Source organism: Trachurus trachurus (assembly GCF_905171665.1).
Source record: "Trachurus trachurus genome assembly, chromosome: 18".
NCBI classification, from domain to species: domain Eukaryota; kingdom Metazoa; phylum Chordata; class Actinopteri; order Carangiformes; family Carangidae; genus Trachurus; species Trachurus trachurus.
In genome coordinates this window covers 18,431,693-18,456,284 of record NC_139909.1, presented here as the reverse complement: position 1 = coordinate 18,456,284, position 24,592 = coordinate 18,431,693, and the positions used below count along the sequence as shown (strand labels likewise).

The window sequence follows — 24,592 nt, the reverse complement described above, 5'->3', positions numbered from 1 at the left end:
CACTCATTCGCACAAGTGTAATTTTGGCTTTTGCATGGATTTTCAGTGCTTTACAGGGACACCTGCCCATGACACTTTCTGCTTGTTTGTGCTTCAGCGGGAGATGACGGAGCGCCTTTGTCACATTTGTGAAGTTGTTGCAGGTTTTTGTTGCAGTACATATGCTGTTTACTGTTCTGTAAAGTGAGGACAGTGTCTCTATCAGCTGAACATGTTATAAAAAGACACATAAAAGAGGTCTCTATTGTGTTACCTGTCCACTGTCAAACAGAGGAGACAAGTGCTGCCTAGAAAAGCTGCAACAAGACGACATGAAAAGCCACTGTTCTACTGTTTCTGTGTCGGTTTTCAAACTAAACTCGACTAAGCCAGGACTTATAAAAAAGACAGGTCTGCAAGAAAAACGTGATTTCACTGTTATTAGGTAGTCCCACGGAGATATTAGATCTTGAAATGCACATAGCCGGGGAACAGTTGAGTCTCAAAGCCACATAAGAACCATGTAATGAGATGAGGGAGGGAAGGTGGAAGAAGCCGACGCAGACACAGATTTAAGCAGATTTTCTACTTATTATGTAAAAGTGTGGACACACAGAGATGTGAACCGAGATAACACCCAAACAGACCCGCGTAATCCGCGACGTGTCGAACTTTTAACTGTAAACTATGCGGCGTGTAATACTCACAACAAAACACGGCCCTGCTGAAGTCTTCAGACATTCCTCCAGGAGCTTCATTCTCAGTCGCTGCAGCTCCGGACTGTCCCACTCCTCCGGGTCGACACCCCAGTACAGGTCGACCACCTGGAAACGCACACAAACATGGTGTTATATCAGCTTTTTTTTTATTTGAATAGGATTTTAGGAGCAATAAAATGTGAGCACCAAGGCTAAACAGTAGAGTCTCTCTGAATAGAAATGAACACGGCTGGTCTGTGCAGTTCACAAAAGAACAAGCAGATGATGGAGTTTCTTTTCAAATTGAGGTTTTACTCTTGCTTTTCAGAGGGAATTTGCTGTTGTAGAACACCTGATGACATATTTTCTCCTTCAAAAACCTATTTTTTTTTAGGGATTGTCTGACTGGCACTGAAATAAAATGTACTACAATGAGGAACAGTGGGCTTAAACTCTATTGCCTCTAATTTCAGTTGAGCAAATGTCACTGTTTTCAGCTCGCACACCTGCAGTGTGTGACTGAAAAGCAGTGCACCACTCTCACCACTAGACACCAGCAGGGAGGAGTGACTGAACTCACACAAGCACGCACGCACACACATACATGCACGCACATGCGACAGAGGAGATCTCCCTCAACACATTCATCACAAGTTTTGGCAGCTCAGACAATTCAGACTGTAAACACGCCACAGGGGGAATCTCCCACAGGAGGAGAGAGAGGTGAGGAAACGCCTGTAAATGTGTGTGTGGCCCACGCCACGCTGCTGCTGGCTCAGGCTCGCCTGTGAGGAAAAATAAGCCCTCCCACCGGCAGCATCCCAGGTCTCAGAGCTTTTAGCCTATACTGCTTCCAGCTTACTGACAACGAAATGTGCCGTTACCTGACTCAATACGTCACGTCACAAAATGATATACCCGTGAAAGTGTACGTTACATAGACATTTTTTTTCAGTCGGAAAGAAGCTGTTTATCTGGAACTAACCAGCTCACTCAGTATTCATCCACACAGGCAGGCTGAGCGATACTGAGTGAGTTGGTTAGTTCCAGATAAACGGCAGGTTAGAGGGGTGAGTCCAAGTAATTTGACATATCTGAGCATTTTATAAAAAAGTAACGCAATACAGTAGTTACTTTTCCTTGTAATTAGTTACTTTTATAATGTAGTAATTCAGTGACTTACTCAATTACTTTTTTGGGAAAGTAACTATTAAAGGGATAGTTCAACATTTTGGCAAATTCGCCTATTGCCATAATCCCTATAGTCACAGGAGTTGGTTTATTACAGTACATTTAACTATCGGTGCATGTTGTTTTGAGATCAGCGGGGCAGAGACGTGAGCTGCTCGGTGAACACAACGGAGGTGAATGGTACAGTTCTCCTGTCCCTCATCAACTTGTGACCTGCACATTCACCACACTATGAAATAATGTAACATTAGGAGACAGAGTTGTTTTTGAGACAAATGCATACGGAACTACATTCCAGACACGGCTGCTGGGCGGAGTGATTTCACAAGCGCAAGTAGCTCAGAGTATTTGCTTCATGTGTTGTAATGTTACATAATTATACATGATTATTTCATATTACATAAATAACTTTGTAAAGGTAACATGCCCAACACTGCTGCTTGGAGCCCCCAAAATGCATAATGTGCATGATCCTATGATTCTTCTCTCCTCTCCTTCTTCTGCAGCTTTCTGCTGGTCTGTCTCTCCTTGAGTGCCATGAGTAAAGAGTGGAGGGTTTTGCAGAGGGGGGATGAGGTGAAGGCGAAGTGATTCAGCAGTGAGTGCTGCTGTCTCCCTTCATGCTCTGCTGCTCACCAGACTAGCTAGCTCAAATGAGTTTAGCCCGGCACAATGACTGACACATCCGCAGTGTGGCAGAGAACAGCAGTGACTGGCAGCCCGGCGCAACCGGACGGCCGCTGAAATCGAGAGTGTGGGGCACTTTACTTTGACAGTCCGGGGGGGGGGAGATATTCGCCCCTCTCTCTTCCACCCGTTACTGGTGGGAGCAGCAGGAGGGCTGGAGCTACACCTCGGCTCATCTGCTCATCTTGTCGCCGCGCCGTGCACCTGCGAGCAGCTGGACAGAGACAGCTGTCAGCTAGCCGCGGGTTTTGTAACAGCCCCTGGGCTGCAATCAACAAATATTTCCATTAATAATCTGTCCAGTTGTTTCCAGCTGGTTTGGCTTGTGCCACCTGGAAACAAATTTGAATATAATTGGTACCTCCACTCACACTGGTGACACAGTGCACTTCCACTGGTAGTGAACCAAGGAGGTGTAACACCACTGTTCAATTTAAAGTAGCTCATAGGCGAAGACTAGAAAACATTTAGCTGTAGCCACAGATGTATTTTCTTTATTTTCCATACATTATGTTGACCGTATCACCACTCGAGTAATGTCCTCTCTGTGATTATCAATTTCTTGTTTAGTCCAAAGACAATAAAAAAAATCTAAAAGATAAGTGGATAATAAATCAATTTTCTATCACATAGACCTAGATAAGCAGGAAACTACAATATGGGAGGCTGAAATTTGTAAACATTTCTGGTTGAAAAACTTGGAAACATTTCTGCTTGAAAAATGACTTAAATGATTTACTGAATTCAAAATACAGGCATCTTCATTTTCTTTGGCTGAAGTCCTCCATGAATTAACCAGCTGGTTCAGCTCTAACTTACTATTAAAAAAGTATTTTGAAAGCAAATTCTTACATATGAGAAATGTTTAGCGTCTTAGAGTTTGGTGCTGGCTAAAATACGATTTATTGATGCACGGAGATATAAATGTGTGAATGTGGGATAAGAAAATTACAGATAGGCTGATTAGGTGCAGTTGGTGTCAGTCATCGAATGCTTTTACTTTGGAAAGTATCTCTCCCACTCACTGGAGCGCCCATGATAAGCATCCCTCATGTCGGGCCTGTTGTCTGGAAAACTCATTGCTTGGCCCATCAGTCACCGTGTATCAGTGTCACTAATCTACTTCCAACTTCCAACGCACACGTGTGGGAGACAGCAATCGGCCTTGTGTTGACAAGGACCGGAGGGAGGGAGGGAGGGGGTGAAGTGAGATGAGCGCCCCCCGATTACGAGGAGTTTCTACTGGGTTTCAAGCAGGTGATTGGGAGGATGCACGGTAATTAAAAGATAAATGAAGACATTAGTCATATCCATGCGCTGCGTGTGCATGCGCGTGGGGAGGACGGACTGATTAAATTTGCCTGTCACCCCCGCTGCGCTTCGCTGGAGTATGGAGGGATGAGGGAGGAAAAAAAAGGGGAAGAAAAGACAGTCGAGGAATGTTTATCCCAAACAGGCAAGGACACATAACTGAGGTTAAGAGGGAAAGTGCTTGGACGGGGGATTAGCTAAGGAGGCCCAGGCAGCCTCCTGTGGGACCGGATCAGGCTGGAGCTGTTTCACAGCTTCCTTGTGTCTTTCTTTCAGGCAACATCATCTTTGCTCTTCTTCTCTCTGATTACCCCCATCCCCCCATCCCCCCTCCACCACCACCACCACCACTGCTTTTCCCCCCCAAACTATGGTGGTGAGGGTGCCGTTACTTACATAAGAGCCGAAGCAGCTTCTGCTAAGCTGCTTTCTAATGTCCTTGGAAGGCGTTTGCCGATGGCAGGTCAAGTGCAGGAGAAGCCTGTTTTATTTATTGAATGTTAGACTATTAGACTTTGGGATTATGCCCAAGATGCCCAGGAAGAAAGGGCATGAAATCAGGCGGGGAAAAGGCAGAAAAACCCCACCGACGGAAAGACTCTCGGGGCAAAGAAACTACAGTAAAAATAGATCCAGCGCCAACATATAAATATGTCTTAAAGCTCGCCACTGCAGGCAATTTCATTAGGAACATGTAGTAAATCCCTTACAATATTTGATGAATACAGCTTCCTCAGCACTTGAGGAAAAAGTGTAGGTTTTAGGAGCAAATCCATCGCCAAATGTGAAAATTTTGGCAGCGATGTGAAACGCAAACGGTTTGAAAAAGCAGCCGCAGACAGATCACATGGAAGGAGGTTAAGTCGGCTTTACTCTTCAGTGTTAGATCTCTTAATGCTGTGTTTTACTTATTTAAATAGTCTGGCAGCCATGATAAGAGGTCACATTTTTACTTCAAAAAAAAAGGTGATTCAGGTTGTCAATACTGAGTGTAGGGAGGACATTTAAACCATAGCAAGTTAAGGTCACATGAGTTATGATGACTTTGATGGGGAAGCAGGATTTGAGTAAAAAGAAAAGGCACAGGGAGAACATTTCTCATGTCAGAGGGTTCTTGATGGTTCCTCTAAGGCTTGCAGTCCACTCAGATGAAATTGAACTCGGTGTGTTTTCCAGAGCCCGTCAAACACAGCTCTGGGAAAAGCATTCTTAATGCGAGCTGAGGTTTGTTTGTTCACGCCAGATGGAGGTGCTTGAGAATTAAATGAGAGCGGGCACGACTTGGAAGCTCCTCAAACCCAAGACATAAACTCGCAGGGAAAAACTAATCACAGCACAGTTAAGACCGACAGCGCAGGTGTTTCTGGCCGCTGCGGTGATTAGAAAAGAAAGTTTGTCTTTTCTTTGCAGGTGAAATCTTAACTTTTCAGAAGCTTCTGCAGTAGCAACACCACTAAATCTGAGCCATGTTAATGTACAGAAAGAATTAAAATTCAACTGTTTGCTTTCTTTCTTCAGCAAATATTGCCTGTGGGACGACGGAGCGCTTGCCAGATTTGATAAAATAGTCTTAAAATTCATGAGAGTGTGTATGTATACTGGCAGTGGAGTCAAAGTGTCAACACGGCCTCTTCTTAATGTTTTCATCTCTCTGTGGCCCTATGGCTCAATCACCATGGACATTCCCACACTCACTGAAAACCGATGTTGTTAAGACACAATATATTCATTTTCAAATCAACACCAGTTGGTTTAGAAAGCGAATATCTTGGGGCATACAGGCTATTTTGCATTTTAACCGAGCGTAAGCCCAATAGCTTTGTACTTTATAACTTAACTCTAATGGTGTAAACAAACTGCTGCTCAGGGGGGAAGCCGTTGCTTTGAGTCCATTTATTTCTCTAATCAAAAGAACGTGACATGCGGTTTATCACTTGGGTAACGTAACTCTTAACGCACCTGTTGCTACGTCAGTTCGAACACCGGATGTAAAGAGTAGGAGAACGAGTTCTATTAGCCATATTCACAGTGTCGCCATCTTTGCTTACGTCGTCACTCAGGGTGGGAAGATTCAACACCGTTGCATAACATTACAGTTAACTTTAGCAGTTGCAGCTAATGCCGGCTAACTTAATTCAAATCAGTTTAACCCAAATGTCTCTTTACTTTTAAATGTGGCCCAATTAACAACCGGTGCCTTCCTTAAATCTGAATCAACCGGGAAGCGATGGAAGGAAAGCAGTTTATCAGACTCCCAACGTTTGTACGGCTTGCAGCCAGGGACGCAGGATTGTTTACCCACCCCGAGGGACGACGTAAGGAAAGATGGCGACGCTGTGAATTTGGTCAGTAGGTGTTACTGAAAGGCACGTGAACAATTCAGCAGTTGAAGTTCTCTCAAATGATCGATGAGATCACTTGGGGTGTATTCAGACCTGGCTCGGTTGGAGCAGTTGCTCTGAAATAGGGAGCGTTAAACCCCAAATATAGTTTTGTATGGTCATATGTATTCGGTTGGGATGCGGGATAAAACAAGCGGGCCGAGATCGCCAAGAAGGGCTGGTCTCGGATCGCTTCTATTCGATCTCTGGAGCAGTTCGTTCGCAGTGAGCACTCAGCAACCGACACAACTGATGTGTTCCATGGTTTTTTGTTTTTCCTGGGTAACCTCATCCTTTCTGACCAATGAGAGAACAGTTGGTTCGTGCATGGCATTTGTGTACAACTTTGGAGCGCTTGAGACTATTAGTATGTATGTTAATCTGGCCCTCTGCGTTGTGTTTCGGTAAGGACTGCCCCAGTTGGGGTTCGAACCCTGGTCTCCCGTACGGCGGGGCGACGACGCAAACCGTTATGCCAAGAGGTCAATGACCACTTAGCAGTCAGGTTTGCACGTCCTTTATGGGTGAGTGAGTGCACCCGGACCCCCCGCCACATGTACACAAATGACCCAAAAGAAAAATGCAACAATTGTATCGTTATAGTCGCTTAATCGGAAAAAAACAAATGAGGTACAGGTCTGAATACAAAAACAATCTTAAACTGAATTTAGAAACAGGTGCGTGTCAGTTTGGGTTAAAAAAAAACATAATTGTGATTTAATCAAACCAATTTAAACCACCTATCCATCAAATCTAGCAGAAACACGTTTATATTTTCTGAGATATCCCGCTGACAACAGATAAACTGACGGGCCTGAAAATATAACCTTCGTGGAGACAGTAATAAGACATCCTCTCTCTACAGAGGAGTTCTCCCAAGGGCGATAAAAATCCAGCGCAACTGAAGCCTTAGCTGTATTTCCTATTTGATTTTTGATTATCTCCACTGATTGTTGCCATCATTCCCACGAGCCCGTTGGCATGTTGATGTGTTTCTGTAGAGACTGAGCAGAGAGGAGGGAAAAAAAACCCCGAAAAACCAACATCTTCCGAACAGGACAGTGAGCGGAGACGGTGGTCCGCTGCCAAAGATCGAACAGAAAACAGATGAGAGAAACAAAAACAAGAAATGTGGCAGCCAGGTAAACAGATGGAAGACGGATGAATAAACAGGGTTCATGCCACACTTCACGCTTTGATGTGTTCTCTCTTTTTCAAGTTTTCTGCATCTCAACTTTTCAGTCACGCTTGAGATTTTCTATCCTAAAATGGAGCGAACCTTTTGTCAATAAAAGCTGTTTAAGAGCTTGTGAAAAGAACTAGAAAAAATAATTTATTAGCTTTTACATTTTTAAGTGGGTGACATATTCGAGGAGCGCTGTGTCTTCTCTGACAAAGCCAATCTGACAGCTATACTCTCCCTCCTTTAAGTGCAGGCATAATAGACTTCTTCTTTTTTTTTAAATAGTCGTGAAATGTCGTCTCACCCCTCATCTTGTCTCCCATCTTGCATCTTGCTGCTTGTGTTGTGAGTTGTAAAAGACGCCTGAGTGACAGCCGTTGAATAGGTTTGCACAGCTGTGTCCAGGAAACTCTATTATAATTGTACTGTCTGTTAGAGTGTGTGTGTGTGTGTGTGACGGGCAGTGAATTTGTCAACCATAGCGAGGTTTGACCACATTATTAACGGAGCTGCCTAAAACGGCCGTGGTGTTCGGTTTAACTCTTGCATGTGGGAGGAAGTGCGTGTTGTAACAAGATGATGCGTTCAGATAATGTGAGCTGATATTTCACTGGATGATAAATGGACATTCCCACAATAAAAACCTGCACTACTAAGGACTAAGAATTCACCGACTAATCCATGTTCCACTTCCACCAATATCGTGGTGGCCTCTCTCGTGTGTATGTATAATCCCCGGCAGTACGGCTGTGGTGTTTGCAAGAATTTGAATTCTTAGCCGCTTTTGTGCAACGTCTGGCTGTAAATATGTCGGGTAAATCCTGCAGCACATGTTGAAACTTCAGTTTTCACCTCTAACGCACATAGTCTGCCATTATTGACATAGACAGGACAGAGGAAATATTAAACAACACAGGAGTACTTAAAATGGAAACAATTATTACACAATCGCCTGATTGCAATCATTCGAGCTGACCGCAATCATTTTGCATAATCGTTAAAATAATTTTGTTTCCATTCATCTGTATAAAGACACCTGGATGAACACAAATGTCATATTTCCATAACTTATCCATGTTGTTTTCCACTGTTTGAGGTTTGAATGATCCTCTTTTAATGACATGATCTCGTTGCGCCCCCTTGTTCTTCTTTTTCTATGGTTTACTGGCACATGAGTGGAGAATTAGTGGAGAATTAACTGGTGCTTAATTTCTAATTTCAATAAGCATCTACTGACCTTAGCATCATGGATTTAGTTGCAAAAGCCAATAAATGTCTCTTCTTCTTCGTCATAAGGTGTATGTGTATTATTGAACTATGTTTAGGCTTATACTATACTAGTGGCATAAAGTGTTTAGAAAAAGACAATTAAATTGTATATTGTGATATTTGTTTGGCAATTAATGGTCAACTAAAATTTCCTGATTGCGACAGCCCTACTGGAAACTGATGAATGTAAGCTGCTAGACTTCTATAAATGTTTCGACAGACTTAGTAGAAACTTAAATGTCTTTTTCAGATTTCAAATCACCACTGGGCTCTGCTGTTATCAGGTGCTCCAACACTAAAAGCACACAATCTGTCAAAAAAAAAGTCCTGTTTCCCAGCTGCCAAAGAAAAAAACCAATAGATAACTTTATTAAATAACTTTATTATTCCCCACAGGGGAAACGAGATTGGCCGCCAGTGCACAGCAATAAATAACGAGAGATACGTATAAGTCGCACAGGTCACAACAAAAACATATGAAAGACAAACCGCCACAATAACAGTCTCCTAGCTACCTGAGCAGAAGCAATGTATCTAATAAAGTCTATACGAAGAAATATAAGTGGTACACCTGAAAAAGGAGCCAATACAGGCAATATTACTATGAAATGATGTATTTCACAGTATTTTAATGCAAGAAATCACAGATTAAACGATTTGTTTATGTAAATTAATTGATTGATTTCATGTGGCTCTTCACAGAATAATATTCAAAGGAAAAGACCCGAGCCGATTCGAATAAACCTGAGAATAGTTAGTTAATCCAAAATGAGGTCGACCAAAACAAACCCACATAGAGAGGAAACACCAGCACCGTCGGCGGCGTGATGAGCTCCCAATTAACAGGCAGCCGCGCTCGAAAAAAGAGCTGTAATGCGTGTCATTTAACGCTGGAAAAACACAGTTCACACTCTCTGTCTCGCGTCAAATAAACAGTGCGATGATCGTAACGTCGTTCGTTCGGCGTCAACGTGGCGCCACCCTACGGGAATCGGGTCCTGCCTGAGTCCGACAAAGGAATCGGATGGAGAATGACTCGACAAGCATGACAATCTACTGATCAGTGTTTAACCGACATCGACACCACATGGTCGGAGAGACAGTTGGATGTTTGATTTCCACCGACTGAGGCAAGACAAACTTCACACACACACTAACTATGCGCAGTGATCTAGTACGGCTGCAGACTCGCTGAAACCTCATCTGACCCCTGATCCTCATTGCATCTCTGGCATCACTCCTTTTGTTTTCACTCTATTCTTCATGTCTGTCTTTGTTGTTTTGTGTTAAAAAAAAAAAGAGAAAGAAAGAAAGAAAGAGAGAAATAGAAAGAGCAGGAAACACGGGAATAGAAATGGTAAAAAGGGATCATGGAGCCTGATCCCCGTGCCGCCGCTGTGCACTGACTGAATGAGGACGCAGCCCTCGGCCCCTGGGCTGGATTTTTCGGTGCCCTCTTCCTTCAATCTGCCTTCCCTCTATCCCTCCATCTCCATCTCCTTGCGATCCCTCACTCTTCCCTCTTAAGGGAAGGTTCTGGATAGAAACTGAGTCAAGTGATGAGGGACCGGGGAGAACTGGGTTTCATCAGCTTTGGCATATGTGTGTCAGTGTGTGCCAGCGGATGTGTGTGAGAGACAAGAGGGTGTATGTGAAAAAGGGGGGAGGAGGCGGGGATCGCACATAAATTACAAATCAAATCAAAGCAAAAAAAAAAAAAAAGATGAATGTGACTGTAAACAGACTCTGCTCACATACGAAGACACTGAGATTTCACACGTAAAATGATAATGTTAATTCACAAGTACAAATCTGTAGTAAACTGTGGTTTTAGCTGAAGGACGGATTCTAGCAAGGCGTGGGTGAGGATGAGGAGCAAGGGAGGGCTGGGTAAGGGAGGAGGAGGAGGAGGAGGAGGAGGAGGAAGAGGAGTGAGTGAGTCATAGTATTAACTCCCAGGCCTTCTGCATAATCATTTCAGCTCACGCTTCGTCACAGCGAGCTGAATCACCAGACAGACACGTGGCCACAGATACCGGAGCCAAAACGTCTCTGCTTCTCCCGCATTATCTCGCACGGGAATATAATATAACACAGGGGTGTTTCTTAATGTTTGTCTTATTGTTTGGTGGTTTTTTGACCCTTTGACTTGACAGAGTGATGCGTGAAATATCGGCTTTGCATATGTTAAACCGTACAACGTTGTTTACCTGGCTGTGGGCGCAGGAAAATCTGAGAGGTTTTAGGTGAATCATTTGGGGGCATTCAGTCTGTGGTACTGGTTGGTACAGGTATGTGCTTTGCTAATTTCCTAATGATGGCAAATGATAAATGATATTGAGAGACAGAGTTGTTTTCGAGGCAAATACAGAGACCGCTTGCCGAAAAATCTGTGGTCTTACCTCTAAAACAACTCTGTCTCATAACATTCCGTTATTATCTCATAGCGTGGTGAATGTGCAGGTCACAACTTGTCCACCAGAGTGTTTTGGAGTTGTTGGATTGTGTATTTGATGAGTTTGATGAGGGAAACCAAGAAATCCCATTAGCCTCCGTAGCGTAGCTCTGAGCAGCTCGTGGCTCTGCTCTGCCGTTCCAAAAATAGCTTGCACGGAAAATGAAAGGTAACGAACCTACTGCTGAAACTATAGAGATTCTGGCAATTGGCCAATTTGCCAAAATGTTGAACTATCCCTTTAAGATATAAAACTCATTTTGTCATGCTGCATCCAAGACAATCTGAGTTATTCCTGAAATCAGATGAAAGTCTGTGTGGGTTTTGCTTTCAACACATTGTTTTCAAGAGTTTTCAAAAACAGGATTGGTTGAGAAGCAGGAGATATTCACACCGGCTTAAATATGGAAAATGTCCATCTGTGCAAACGACTGGACAATCCTTGTGAATATAGACGAGGTATTCTAAATACTTGAGTCTTGTTACAATATCTACAAATGATATTTGCCTGGAGACGTTTATGATCCAAACATTCTTGGCATGAGATGAGAATCAGCCACCGACGCCCCGCTGACTACAGCTTACGAAACAATTCAGGGGTTGCAAGTCCCCGCGTCGGAAACAAAACTCCGAAAATCCTTCCAGCGACGATCTGTGGCAGAAATCTCCGCCCGACTCGAGGGCTCTCTCGGATTTGTTAAACAAACAAACCTCTGACAGCAATCTTTCTGTATACACTGATGCTGATTTGCATTGCAAATGATCTCCATCAGTGGACACCACGGGGAGAGTGCAGCAATTCTCTGACAACAACAAAGGGAAAGCCCTTGCATCACGCTGCCTTATCCACGGCTAGATTTGTGCCAGCCCTTACCGATGGAAGCCTTATCTCTGCTGGCCTTCTGGCCGCTTAAAGGGACAGGGGCCTCTGTGTGTGGCTCTCGGGGGGTGGGTGGGCCCCTCCAGGCAAATGGAGCCGTGCCTGAGCCGTGATGGAGGTTTGGAGTCATTTCTGGCTGAGCTGCAGCTCTGGAAGTTCCAGGTCTCTGGAGCTGCAGGTGAACCGAGATAAACAAAGTGAGCGAATTACCTGAAATTCAATCCCATAGTTCTCCCTGCAGAAGTCTCGTAGTTTGGGGTAGACGTGCTCTTTCAGTGCGTTCCTCTCTGCTTCTGTGTCTGAAAATGAAAGAGAGAACCACAAATTAACTCAAATGCTCTGAAAACATGTTCAAATACACAAACTTTGATCACCTGGAGCAAAAAAAATGTGTAAATAAATGTGAGAGCTTTAAAGGGATAGTTAAACATTTTGGCAAATTAGCCTATTGCCATAATCCCTATAGTTTTAGCAGTAGGTTCGTTACCTATACCAACATTATTATCTCATAGCGTGGTGAATGTGCAGGTCACAACATGTCCACAAGAGTGTTTTGGAGTTGTTGTATTGTGTATTTGATGAGTTTGAAACCAAGAAATCCCATTAGCCTCCGTAGCGTAGCTCTGGCCAGCTCACGGCTCTGCTCCGCCGCTCTAAAAATAGCTTTCACCAACAATTACAGGTACAAACCTACTCCTAAAACTATAGGTATTGCGTCAATGAGCCAATTTACCAAAATGTTGAACTATCCCTTTAATATGACAATGAACATGATCTCAATGAATTGATGAGTAGTTTTGCTTGTAAAACATCTGAAAATAGTGGAATATGCCTAGGGCTGACTGATTAATCATATTTTCATTGCCAATGCGATATGAACACGCGTGATAAACACATCACAAAAGGTGAGAGGTGGCAGGAGAGGGTTAAATGTTATGTAATATGTAATATATGTTGTCATATGTTGTTCAATAGAAGTATGTTCAAAATATTTTTTTCTATTATTCTATTCAGTGTTTCACGCTACGTATTTATTAATACAGACAGGCTCAGGAGCTGTATGGTTGTAAATATTTCCTCTTTTATTGTTATTGAACAGTGTCATCGCACATTTTTCTCATATCACGCAGGCCTAAATATGCCCATAATCATTCCTCATTTCAAGTTTCTGGTTGACAATGATAAATCCTTCCAATGAGCGAATAAGACGAGCACATTTATTTGCATAGAAAACTATAGGATTGACTCCAAATAGATCCATTTTCTGTTGATTGACTGATAGAATAACTGACTTATGGTTTCACATCTTCAGGCAGCACCTTGTTCGTGTGTCTGTGTATAATTTCTTAACGTGCGTCCATGTTTCACACCCACAAAGAGACGATTCCCGATGACACACACTGTTTGAAGAATGTGGGATTATGCGGCGCCACAGAGGCAGTGATCATATTGGACAGTCGGGAGTGTCACAGAGTGAGTGCCCACAGCGTCTACGTTGTGTCCCACTTTCCTTTCCTCCCTCACCTCTCTTTTTTTCACTGTCTTCCAAATGGTTACTGTAATTTATTTGGACAGGCCCAGTCTCTTTCTCCCCCCCCCCCCCTCCCTCTCTTTTTTTTCTGAAGGGTGTGGATGGATTGTTAAAAACAGAACATGCCCCCCTCTCCTCCTCTCCTCTTGTGTGACCAAGTGGCCTCCGACTTGCACACACACGCGCTCGGCTTGCACACATATGCATGCGCGAGGAAAACACGCGTGGCGGACGGGCCGCACACAAACAGCCCCTCAGCGGTGAAAGCGTGTCATACGCAGCGTGAGTAGAAGAGCCCACAGATTCGGTCTGACGTATCTTTCTCTCATCTATCTTTAGTAAGGCTTTGGGCCGTGACCGTACATGTATCCGCCCACAGCTACCCGAGCAAAATGTCAAATCAAAGCCGAACGGCTGTAATAGTATGCAAATTAAATAAATGGCAGTTGCTGCATCAGTGGTGCTCTCATCTCACTCCATCAGAGACACATTACACCACAATAAACGTAAAATATCTCGCGGTGAAACAGCTGACATCATACGTTGGAGAAAAAAAAAAAAATAGCAGCGTTTATGGAATTTAGATTGAAGCGTGTTTCTGTGTTGAGAAAATGTTAAGTGGCAGAAAAACCTGTGTAATTGGAATCTGCATCTTGCTGAACTGTGTGTGGATGTGACCTGACAGACTAAACTGTGTTGTTGTTTGTATTGTGCTGATAAAGGCAAGATGCTTCTCCCACTTTCTTCTCTTCTCTTCTCTTCTTTTTTTTTTTTTTTTGTTGTTGTTGTGGGATGATGATGAGTTGTGGCAGGCTGACGTATGTGTGTGTCTATTATGCGCGCACCCACACACACACAAACACACACAACAGAACAAAGACAGGATGCTACAGTCGCCCTCCTTTCTCGTTGTGTGTCCCTCCCTCCAATTTTCCAATCTGTTTATTTCAATAGTGCCAACCAATCTATCTTTTTCTTTTTAGATATGTCCTGTCGGCTCTCCCCTCCTTTTTTTTCACCCTTCTCACTTAATTTTCTTTTCTCTCTTCCTCCGTTGCCCTTTAGGGAACTCATTGGAAGCTAGTTGAAAAGAGACAGAGAGCCAAATGTTCCTGGTTCATTTCCATTTTATCCGCCTTCTTTCATATTCGGTTCTTGGGTTACAAGTAATGATTCCTTACATTTTTCAATTATTTTTTTGTCTACAGAATATAAAAAAACCGGCTATCGGGAAGTTCAGTTTTGTCTGAATAACAGGCCAAAGCTCAAAGATATTCAATTTACAACGGAAAGCAGCGAATCCTCATATTTGAGATGCTGCAACTTGTGAATGTTTGACTTTTTCCAGCTAAAACAAGACATATTGCTAAATTTCCAGCATGATAAAGTTAGTTAGTTATACAGATACTTCCTCAGCTGGTGCTTGGTTCCTCTACACTTGGGTCACTCTACAGCTGCACTCTCAAAGTCTCATCAACGAGGCTCTGACAAAGCAATCACTCTGCCCTCATCAAGCTCCGCCGGCCGACACTCCAGAGGCATTTGGTATGCACAACCGCTTAGAGACCTCTGATTAAAAGAGAGAGTGAAGTCCGCAAGACAAGTGTCTTAGCAAATAGAACAATGCTGTGGCACCGTGGTCATCCACACTGACAGGGATAGTATGTATGAGGTACTTAAAGGGTTGGTTCAACAGGTTTCAGATATTCATTATTGAAGATGTACTATATCCATCTACTCACACTGGGATGGAGGCAGGAATCTTCAAGGCGAATGATGGAGGTGAAAGGAATTTAATTTATGGTGCACACAAGAGTGCAAAAAGTTTTAAAGAATTCAGCAGAAACTTATATTTTCCCCCCCAAAAAAGCGTCTCAGGATAATCAGAGCTTCGGTGCTTCAAACAAATGGTTGAATAGCAACAAAGAAGCGGTCACATAACCTGAAGGCCTCTGGCCACAGGGCTGCTCCAAGACAGAATAAAACTCCAGCATTACATTTCAACTACATTCATTGAAAAGCAGAGCAGTTTGTGTTTTTATTTCTGCTCCGCTCTTGTACCTAGCAGATAGTTTGCGATGTTTGTGCTGCTGGACAACAACACCAGCTTCCTTACCTCAAGAAAGGAGGCAGTCGCATTGAACTGGACAAAATAGTAATAATTTATCGAGCACCCTTGAAACTGTCTGTCCTGGTTTAGAAGGAGGTGTTTTCATGGTCGGGTGTGTTGTGAATTGTTGGTCATGGCCGGGATTTTACTATGTCAACAAGCTGCACAGTGAGGGGTAGTTTTAACGTGTCGTGAGAAAATACAGTATGTTCACAACTCGGGTGAACAAACATTTTAACAAGAGACCGGCATCACATGTGGAGACCAAGGCCCTCGTCATTTTCAGACTAACACAAACATAGCATGGTGAATGTGAAGGTCACAACTTGTCCACCAGAACGTTTTGGAGTTGTTGGATTGTGTATTTGATGAGGGAAACCAAGAAATCCCATGAGCCTCCGTAGCGTATAGCTCTGAGCAGCTCACGGCTCTGCTCCGCCGTTCTAAAAATAGCTTGCACCGACAAATAAAGATAACGAACCTACTGCTAAAACTATAGGGATTATGGCAATGGGCCAATTTGCCAAAATGTTGAACTATCCCTTTAAGGGAGTCATAATAATAACCACTGGGTGAGGCAGTAATAAAGTTAATGTCAATTGCAGTCAACTGTTTTATAATTTCAGTCATTTATCAAGAAAAAGAGCCAAACACTTTCCAGTTCCAGGGATCTGTTGTTTTTCTTTGTTAATTAAATTGCATCTCTCAGGGGTTTTTGTTAGTGATGTATCTGAAGCCATCACCTTTGGCTCTGTAAAACTACACCATCCTCTCTGGCATTTACTGTAGTAGACTAGATGAGTCATTAAATAATCAAAACACTCATCAACATATCGCTTAATGATAACATATGAAGCTTGCTGTTGCCCGGGCTCAAGTTCAGCTAATAACCTGCAGCCTGTTGCCTTTCCCCCCACGCTTGTTATGTCATCAGAGTATCACATTTCACAATAGCATAAATGCAGCGGATTAGACCTCAAAAGAAACCAAACGCGCTCTCTCTTCCTTTCCAACCAAACCCTCTGATGTGCAGATCTCAACCTGCGCCGCCACGATGCAAACACAGTCAGTGAGCAAATCGATACCGAACGACCTGGAAGACGCTGAGGGCTAATTGTGGCTGTGTAAATCAGCCATCCATAAAGGCCAGATGTGCATTTCCCAGAACCCTACAGGTTATCAGACTATCACCGAATCAGGATGAAGGAAATCCACTGGAGGTTATTGTGCCACCGCCCAAGCGCTGAATCAAGCCTCGACAATGTACAGTAAAAGACAGAGAGACGGTGGAAGTGAATGCACCGGCAACAGCAGAACTCCCCTGCCCCGCCACCTCGAGCATAATATACGTTTGATTAAATAACCATCACAATGGCTGCACATGGAACCAGTGTTAATCTACCCTACATTAAAAAATGTACTATAACATCTGTGCTAACAGCTGTTACCTTAAAAAGCCACTGGTGGGGCTTTTAGAGTTCAACATATTCACATTTATGCCAGGAACACACTACACATCTTAATGCCCAATATTAAATCCATGATGACCGTTTCTTGAAGATCAGAGACTCTGCTCTGTGGCGAAGACAGCAGGTAACCATGGACACGCTGGGCAAAATCTTCAGTTTTCAGCAGTTTAATATTCAAAGTTTCCCATTAAATGCGAGCCTGTAATTTGCCCTGGACAATTTGAGAAGTATGAAATCATATTCACTGAAAGGTGTGATGTAATTCTTCAGCCGGTTGTGGCTCTCTGCATGTTTTTACTTCTTCTATAACACATGCAGGTTTGGAAGATGTTCAGTTTGTATAGAGAGATTTAGTTTATCAATTTCATTTACTCTGCATCTACCTCGCTGGATACCCCCGTAGCCAGATCATTATATTGTCTTCTATAATCCTATATTACTTTTTTAATCTTGGATGATAAATCTCTGCACGCAATATTTTTTATTTCCATCTGTTTCGGGCAGAATCTAGAGGAATGAGGAGAGCATGTATCATATCCCAAGGAGAATTTCAAGTGTGGGAGATGTGTTAAATATTTATGTTAGTTTTGAAGTGAAGTAGTAATGCTCTTCAGTTTTGGAAAATTAATCAATAGCTCTTCTTCTTCTTCTTCTTCTTCTTCTTCTTCTTCTACTTCTACTTTTATTTCTACTTCTAACAAGTAAATATGTCTAAAAATGGAATCTTGAAATTAAATTAGAGTTAGTCCACACAATCTGTAAACATGCATGATCAAAAGTTATAGAAGGCATGCGAATGTTTTGCAAAATTAGAATATCTGGAGACATTAATTTGAAGTTACTAGTAAGATTTTGTCCATTTTCCGTCTTAATTATCAGTAAAAAAAACCCAAACCCTCCAACAGCGCAGCCCTACATGTGCACATGAAATAAAATTCCCATTACTTATAAACTGCTTCCAGACCGCACCAGTTTTGTCGAGGTTAATTATGTTGGCTACGAGTGACTAATCACTATGTAATTTTACTCAGGTGTATCTGGCGGGCTGCTTGCTATCATCGCCATCATTCCCTGGTGAAATATTTTCACAGCGTCTTCCATGAAAGGAATTAGACGAGCGTACAAGGGGCAGCTGCTGAATTTGTAAGAGCGACGTCCTGGAGGTGGAGGATTGCTCCACACAGAGCTCTGAGAGAAAAAAAAAATTCACAGAGGTCACTAAAAAGCTGCTGCCAAGCAAGTCGGAGTGAGCTCACTGTCTCCCTTCAGGAGAAGAGCTGAGGCACAGGGGAGGAAGCAGTGGGAGGGAGGGCTCGGGGCAAAGGGGTGGGGGGGGTGGGGGGGTTCGCTTCGTAAACTTCACATACTGCAGAACAGAGGCCGTCCAAAAAAAAATCCAGCACTCCACCAGATCCTATTAAACAAAAGACACCCTCGACGCCGCCTTCTCCACCTGTTATCTCTCCCTCCGTCCTCTCTGCCATCCCTCCTACTCGGCCCCTTTTGTTCTGGTTCACCAGATGCAATTCAAAAAACAGTGGATAATTAAGCGGAGGCTGAAAGGGATATTTTCATAGGAAAGCAGCCACTGAATCACAGAAATATGAGCTAAAAACCAACAAACAACACAGACAGGAAAAAAAAAAAAAAAAAAAAGCAACACTGGGAATAATCGTGGGGTAAAATGTAAGGTAATTAGTGGACTTCGTGGTGACACACTGGTGGTGCATTGGAGGGTTAGACAATTTTATGCATCACATCCCTGAGGCCGGGTGCTTTTATCAACTTTAAACAGCTTAAGCCATCGCTTGCATACAAATAGCCGCCTATAGCACACAACCCATGCCAGGGCGCCCCGAGGTGACTACAACAAGGTAATGGAGTTGTCCTGATATGCTTACTGTATATGAATATACTATACACATACACTGATAGTTGAGACGGTCTGCATAATTTACTAAGCGGTAGCCTACACACACAAACACCGAGAATAAATCCTTGTCAGGCCTTTCTCTGGTTTGTTGCTGGCATCTGATTACTGACAAGAACTGATAACAGAGTTTTAATTGATCGGCTGTTGCCACACACACACACACACAGGGACACACATGAAGCTATTACACCTGAGCCAAAAACTTGCATGATTCATTAACATGACAGAAGGAGGGTATAAATAGTCGTTTGGCTTACATTGTGGCAAACACTTTGATCCTATACGCTCTATCTCAACTCTCTAATGTGGCATCTGCATGCCGTGCCGTCGTCTGAAACCACTCTCCCCTATCAAATTCCTGCGAGGAGGACAGTGTACTTTTAAAATCGATTGTCAGAGCCCTTTCTATACGACAAAAAACAAACACAGCAGAGGTCTAATGCAGCTAAATACAGCGGTGGGTGTGCCTCGCAGTCGGATTAAAGGCATTGTGGTCGGTACATTCAGCAGACCAACATTATAATCAACATAAAACTGCAGGTGGTGTAGATCATGAGAGTAGAGAGGTCGCACGCACTGTCACGCAGACCCAATAAAAAAAGGTGCTGTATACGGTTGTCTGATTATCACCGGAGGAAGCATTGTTCATTCTTCTAGTGACTCCGTATTGATGGATTTCTGTGTAACATATAGGCCTAGTTCAGTTTGCCTCTTTTTCGTATTCATTGCGTACGTACACATTTTATATTTGGGAGGAATGGAAGGATAAATTCCCTGCTGTGTCTCCTCAGCATGTTGCGGAAAGGTTAGAGAGTTACTGCTTCAATTTCAAGGCTACAGCTTTCCAATCCCGAGCGCAAACACACACAACTCCACTGCTTCACTATACTGTATGTAATCCATACTGCCAACGATAGGGTTTACATTAGAGTGCTGGTGGGAAATCCTAAAGCAACGAGAGGCTCTCTTACTGTAGTGTGTGACTAGTTGCTGTAAAACATGTGAATTTTAACCAGTTGTACATTATTATTGATTGCCTGTCTGATGTGACCATGTTAAACTGTACATGTATATACAGTGGAATAAGTGCATGGATAGCCCCCTCTAGTGAACATGGAGGAGCAGGCTCTGCAGCAGGGCTGAGGGCAGACCTAGGTCACGGTTATGAATAGCTGTGTGTGATTATGCTCGCATGGAGTAACGGCAGGGTGAGTTTCCCACGCAGGGAGGAAAGTTTATAAGCAAAAGAAAAAAAAATCTGCAGTGTTTGAAAATTTGATATGATCACGGTAAACTTGTGGTGGATTCAGCTGTGTTTCTGTGCAGCTGTCTTAACTGAGACAGAGTCCACCTCTACGGCTTCATCATTAGTCGGCTACAGATACACTGGATATCAACATTTCAGTTATAATTAGCTCTCTTTTCCGCTCAGGCTGAAATGTGCTCCTTTTTCCATTTGTGCCGATGGAGTGACAATAACTACTTGGAATAGCCCCCCCCCCCCTCAACATCCGCCCACCCACCCACCCCTCGTCGTTTTCCCATCCACATGTGCGTCGGAGGGGGAAACTCATGCTGTGTCGGGATGCTCTGAATGACTGAGTCAGCTACAGGTGGCCAAACAATGCCAGACTTCTCCGTGTCTACCGCCGGCTAGAACGGTGCAATAATCTGTCGTCAATTCATTCATTCTTTTTTTCTGGGGTCCGCAGCAATCTGCTCAGTGAGTAAATGACAGTGATGTATCGACCAAAGCAAACCTCCCTTTTTCAATCCCGGCGTGCCCTCCTTCTGCCTTCTGCCTTCTCTCACTCTTCCATAGCCTACTCTACTTCCCCTTCCTTGTTTACTCCAGTTTTACCCAGCCTATTTTTACCCCCCTTTGCCCAGAGGGCATATTCAAATACAGAGCTGCAACTGGGTGTCTCCCTCATGACCTGACTGTCTTGCACTCTGCTCACACTGTGCACTCTGAGCTGAGGGCAATCTGTTGTTTCATTGTGTTACTGGAATAACTCATGCACCCATTTGTTTTTTTTTTTGTCAAGTGGCCCTAATGTAAGCTAATTTAAGATATTTCCAGTGGTTCCATTAGGTGAAGTGGGTCTTTAAATGTCACAGCTCAATGCCAGGTTGGATAGACTTACATCTTACTCTGTAAGTCTTGACTTTTCCTTCAAAGTAGGCCCAATCAATGCTAAAGATCACAAGCTACAGTGGCTTTCCTTTGATTCCAGGTGCATTAACCTTATACTATACTTCAAAACGCTTTAGCCAAATTACTGGACTGCACTTTTTGTGTGTGAATGCAGCAAATTTTCCATGTGATTACTTCTCAACAACTGTCCACAGGAGTTGGATCCTAGGAACCACTCTACATTAACTCATGCTGCAGATAAATTATATGAAACACTGTAGGAGCTTAAGAGGTCTGGAATATTTTGGTGAAATGAGTCACAACAATAAAGCAGTGTGTGCCTTGTGTCATTTGCAGGGTCCTCGAGCTCTAGAGCAGTGTGTAGGGTGGGTGTGGGGTGGGGGGCTGCTGACTCTTACCGTCGGGGTTGGCACAGATGAAGACCCGGACGCTGCGGCCGGTGGGGACGTGGTGCGGCGGCAGGGCGTTGATGTTCCCGCTGATGGCCGCCTTGCGCAGCGCCGACTCCCGCGGGCAAGGCTGCCTGCTCCCCGCTCCCGACGGCCACATGGGGGGCGACTTCCAGCGTGGCTGTCAGACACGCATACATACAAACACGCACGCACACACACATGGCACACAAGAGGGGCATGTTAGCGCGGCCAGGGGCGCACATGGACAGACGTGCATGTTTGCGCGCAGGTTCACCCTCATCAGTTCACTCACATATACACATACACATACACACACGGGGCGTTAATCGTAGCAAAGGCACGGAGCTGAATCTAATAGGTTTTTAATTTGCTATTAACTTTGGGCACATTTGCAGCCACTGACTTGGAGACGCAATGATGCTGAGGAGTTGCAGGACACATTTCAATGTGTAATCCAAAACATCCTCCACCACCAGTCATTTTTATAATAAAACTATAGTTTCCCACGTGTAATGTTATGAAATATAGCTGATATAGTTACACTACGATGAGAAAATATAAATATCTTCAGCATTTACAGTAAGCTACCTTGCCATAGCCTGTACGCCCATGCTTCACACACACACATTCAAGTTAGGATGGATCTGCCAAATCTTCTCCAAACACAGGAATGAGATTGAATGTGTTTTGTTATTGCATTCATGTGGTAGGGGAGGTATAATAATAGGATATTACGCACAGCCCATTACCGCCATGGTGCATGCGTAATTTGTATAGTACATGTCCTTGGACGCATTCATGAATTTTCATGCCACTGTGGGACAAACAGACAAAACAGAAACGAGACGATACAAAACTCGGATAGACGAGCAAGGCAAGCATCAGTCGTATTCCCACCCCAGAGACGATGCTTGTGCAGGCGAATAACCCCTAAGAATGGTTATTCCGCCAGGAGCAGATGTCAAGTCGCTGGGTTTTCCGGAGTTGGTCTATCCTGAAATCTTTTTTTGTGTTTCACAGACGGAAAACCTCAGAAAAAGTCATCAAAAAGCGGGTAAAAGTTGGGGTAGTCCACTACTGAACACTACATAAAATCCTCTGGAAGCACACAACTAAAAAAAAATTTAAAAATTAAAAATTAAAAAAAAGAAAAATCACAGAGGCACAGCATCCACAGAGAGGACTTGACTAATAGTGATGCTGGAGACAGTCAGGCACAACAACAGGACACTTCTTGTTGCTCACATTCATTCGCTTCATTTCGTGGCTTCCGAAAATATCCAATCGTGGAGGACGGTAAAAGGAAGATAAAAACGCCCATCAGAGTCGCTGTGGCCGAGAGGCAACACCGGGAGACGGTAAAACGGACGCCGTGTTTCGGAGTGCTCCCCTAGGCATCCTGCTGTCTCTACGAGCCGACCGAGCTCTGAGAACCGGAGAGAATGTGAAGCCTCACAAAATACGAGCCCCACTACCGGTTGGTATTTTCAAAATAAAACGAGCATAAAAAAAATAGTAGGATATCATCATCATATTTTTTTTTACAGTCTATGTCAGAAACGTATTCATGCCAACATAATAAAGTAAAAGAAAAAAATAATTATTATGAGAGTAATTCCTTGTTATAGACGTAAATTGACGCGATTATTAGCCCCACACTTACCTAATTATCCCACGCTCGGAGTAGTTAGACTTTTACGTTGAAAGTGAAGTAGCTAATTCCGGTCCGGCTCTATCCGTTTATGTTGGACTTGACGGAGGTGATAGAGGAGCTCTCGGGATGATGCTCTTTGCTGTGTTTCCTCTGTCTCTCCTCCGGAGGACAGACTGGTGCTCACCCAGTCCCTATTAAAAAAATTTCAATGGAGCGCGAAGTCAGCAGTGTGGCGTCGTAAATGACGTGACCACTTTTACCTACCTCTAAATAAATAAATAAATAAATGGAAACAGACGAGGATTCCGTTACAAAGACCTCGTTAACGGCCAATAAACGTCGAATAAAGTTTACTTATTCACATAAAAAAGTTAAAATATTGGCAATGTTTTAACTTTTCCGGGTTTGTGCTCAGATATTAACGTTAGTTTTACATTTGGCATATGGCTCCCATGATTTTCATTCATAACTTTTCATAAAAAAAACAATTTTTAAAAAAGGACCCTCCCTAAACTGTTTTTTTCTCCTTTTTGAACGAGTAACGAGTAATTCTTTATAGTAGCGTTACCTGACGGTCCTTTTCCGTGGGTGGGGGAGCAGCAGCAGCAGCCAGCACGACGAGGAGGAGGAGGGGTTTGAATTAATTGCTTTATCGATAAATGTACCTCTGCTCTGCAGGCTGTGGTTATTCGCGCTGGAAGTTTAAGTGCATTGGATTTGTACTAAACGGAATTGATTACTGTGCTGTTCTTGTGAAGGGGAAACGCTGAACCACATATTCACCCCCTCTCTCCCTCCCTCCCCATGCCTCCCTGAGGGTCGCAGTGTTTAGTGGACAGCAGCAGCAGCAGCAGCAGCAGCATTTCTCCAAAACTGATGAAGAAGAAGCAGGCCTATAGATGCACGAGTTCATAGCCTAGTATTCCATATGTTAACTTTTTAGCATCTAACTGATGGAGAGGAAAAGATATTTACACCAATCCCAGATGCTTTCATATCATATCATCGTTGTTCGTCTTTTCTAATATCCAGCTGAGACAATTCATACAAGATTTTAGCCTAAATGAATAATGGAATATAGGCTGATAGGAGAGACATTTGTGCTGTTTGCAAGTAATCAGTGTCAGTGACAGTCAATCTTGACTCAAATGAATAGCCTAAACATCATCATAAATGACTGCTGCAAGTTGTGTAGCTATTTCACAATCATTAATAAGATCTATGCAGCCCACCCTATGTCAAAAAGCACAATAACATTCTTAAATACTAAACCGTATTTCTGGCTCACTG

At 43.4% G+C, this 24,592-nt stretch overlaps 2 protein-coding genes across 2 annotated transcripts in view; one reads left to right on the top strand and one right to left on the bottom strand.

The window, feature by feature from the left end:
• The window catches only part of nwd2 (NACHT and WD repeat domain containing 2), a gene marked incomplete at both ends in the record, with an annotated part of 44,970 nt that extends 22,062 nt beyond the window's left edge, over positions 1 to 22,908 (bottom strand). Inside the window, 4 exons of the mRNA XM_083992980.1 lie at positions 687 to 803; positions 12,245 to 12,333; positions 21,634 to 21,805; positions 22,894 to 22,908. Coding sequence (XP_083849106.1) covers positions 687 to 803; positions 12,245 to 12,333; positions 21,634 to 21,805; positions 22,894 to 22,908 — 393 coding nt within the window. The remainder of the gene's footprint in view (positions 1 to 686; positions 804 to 12,244; positions 12,334 to 21,633; positions 21,806 to 22,893) is intronic.
• The window catches only part of rell1 (RELT like 1), a 155,540-nt gene that overhangs the window by 90,583 nt on the left and 40,365 nt on the right, over positions 1 to 24,592 (top strand). The window lies entirely within an intron of this gene.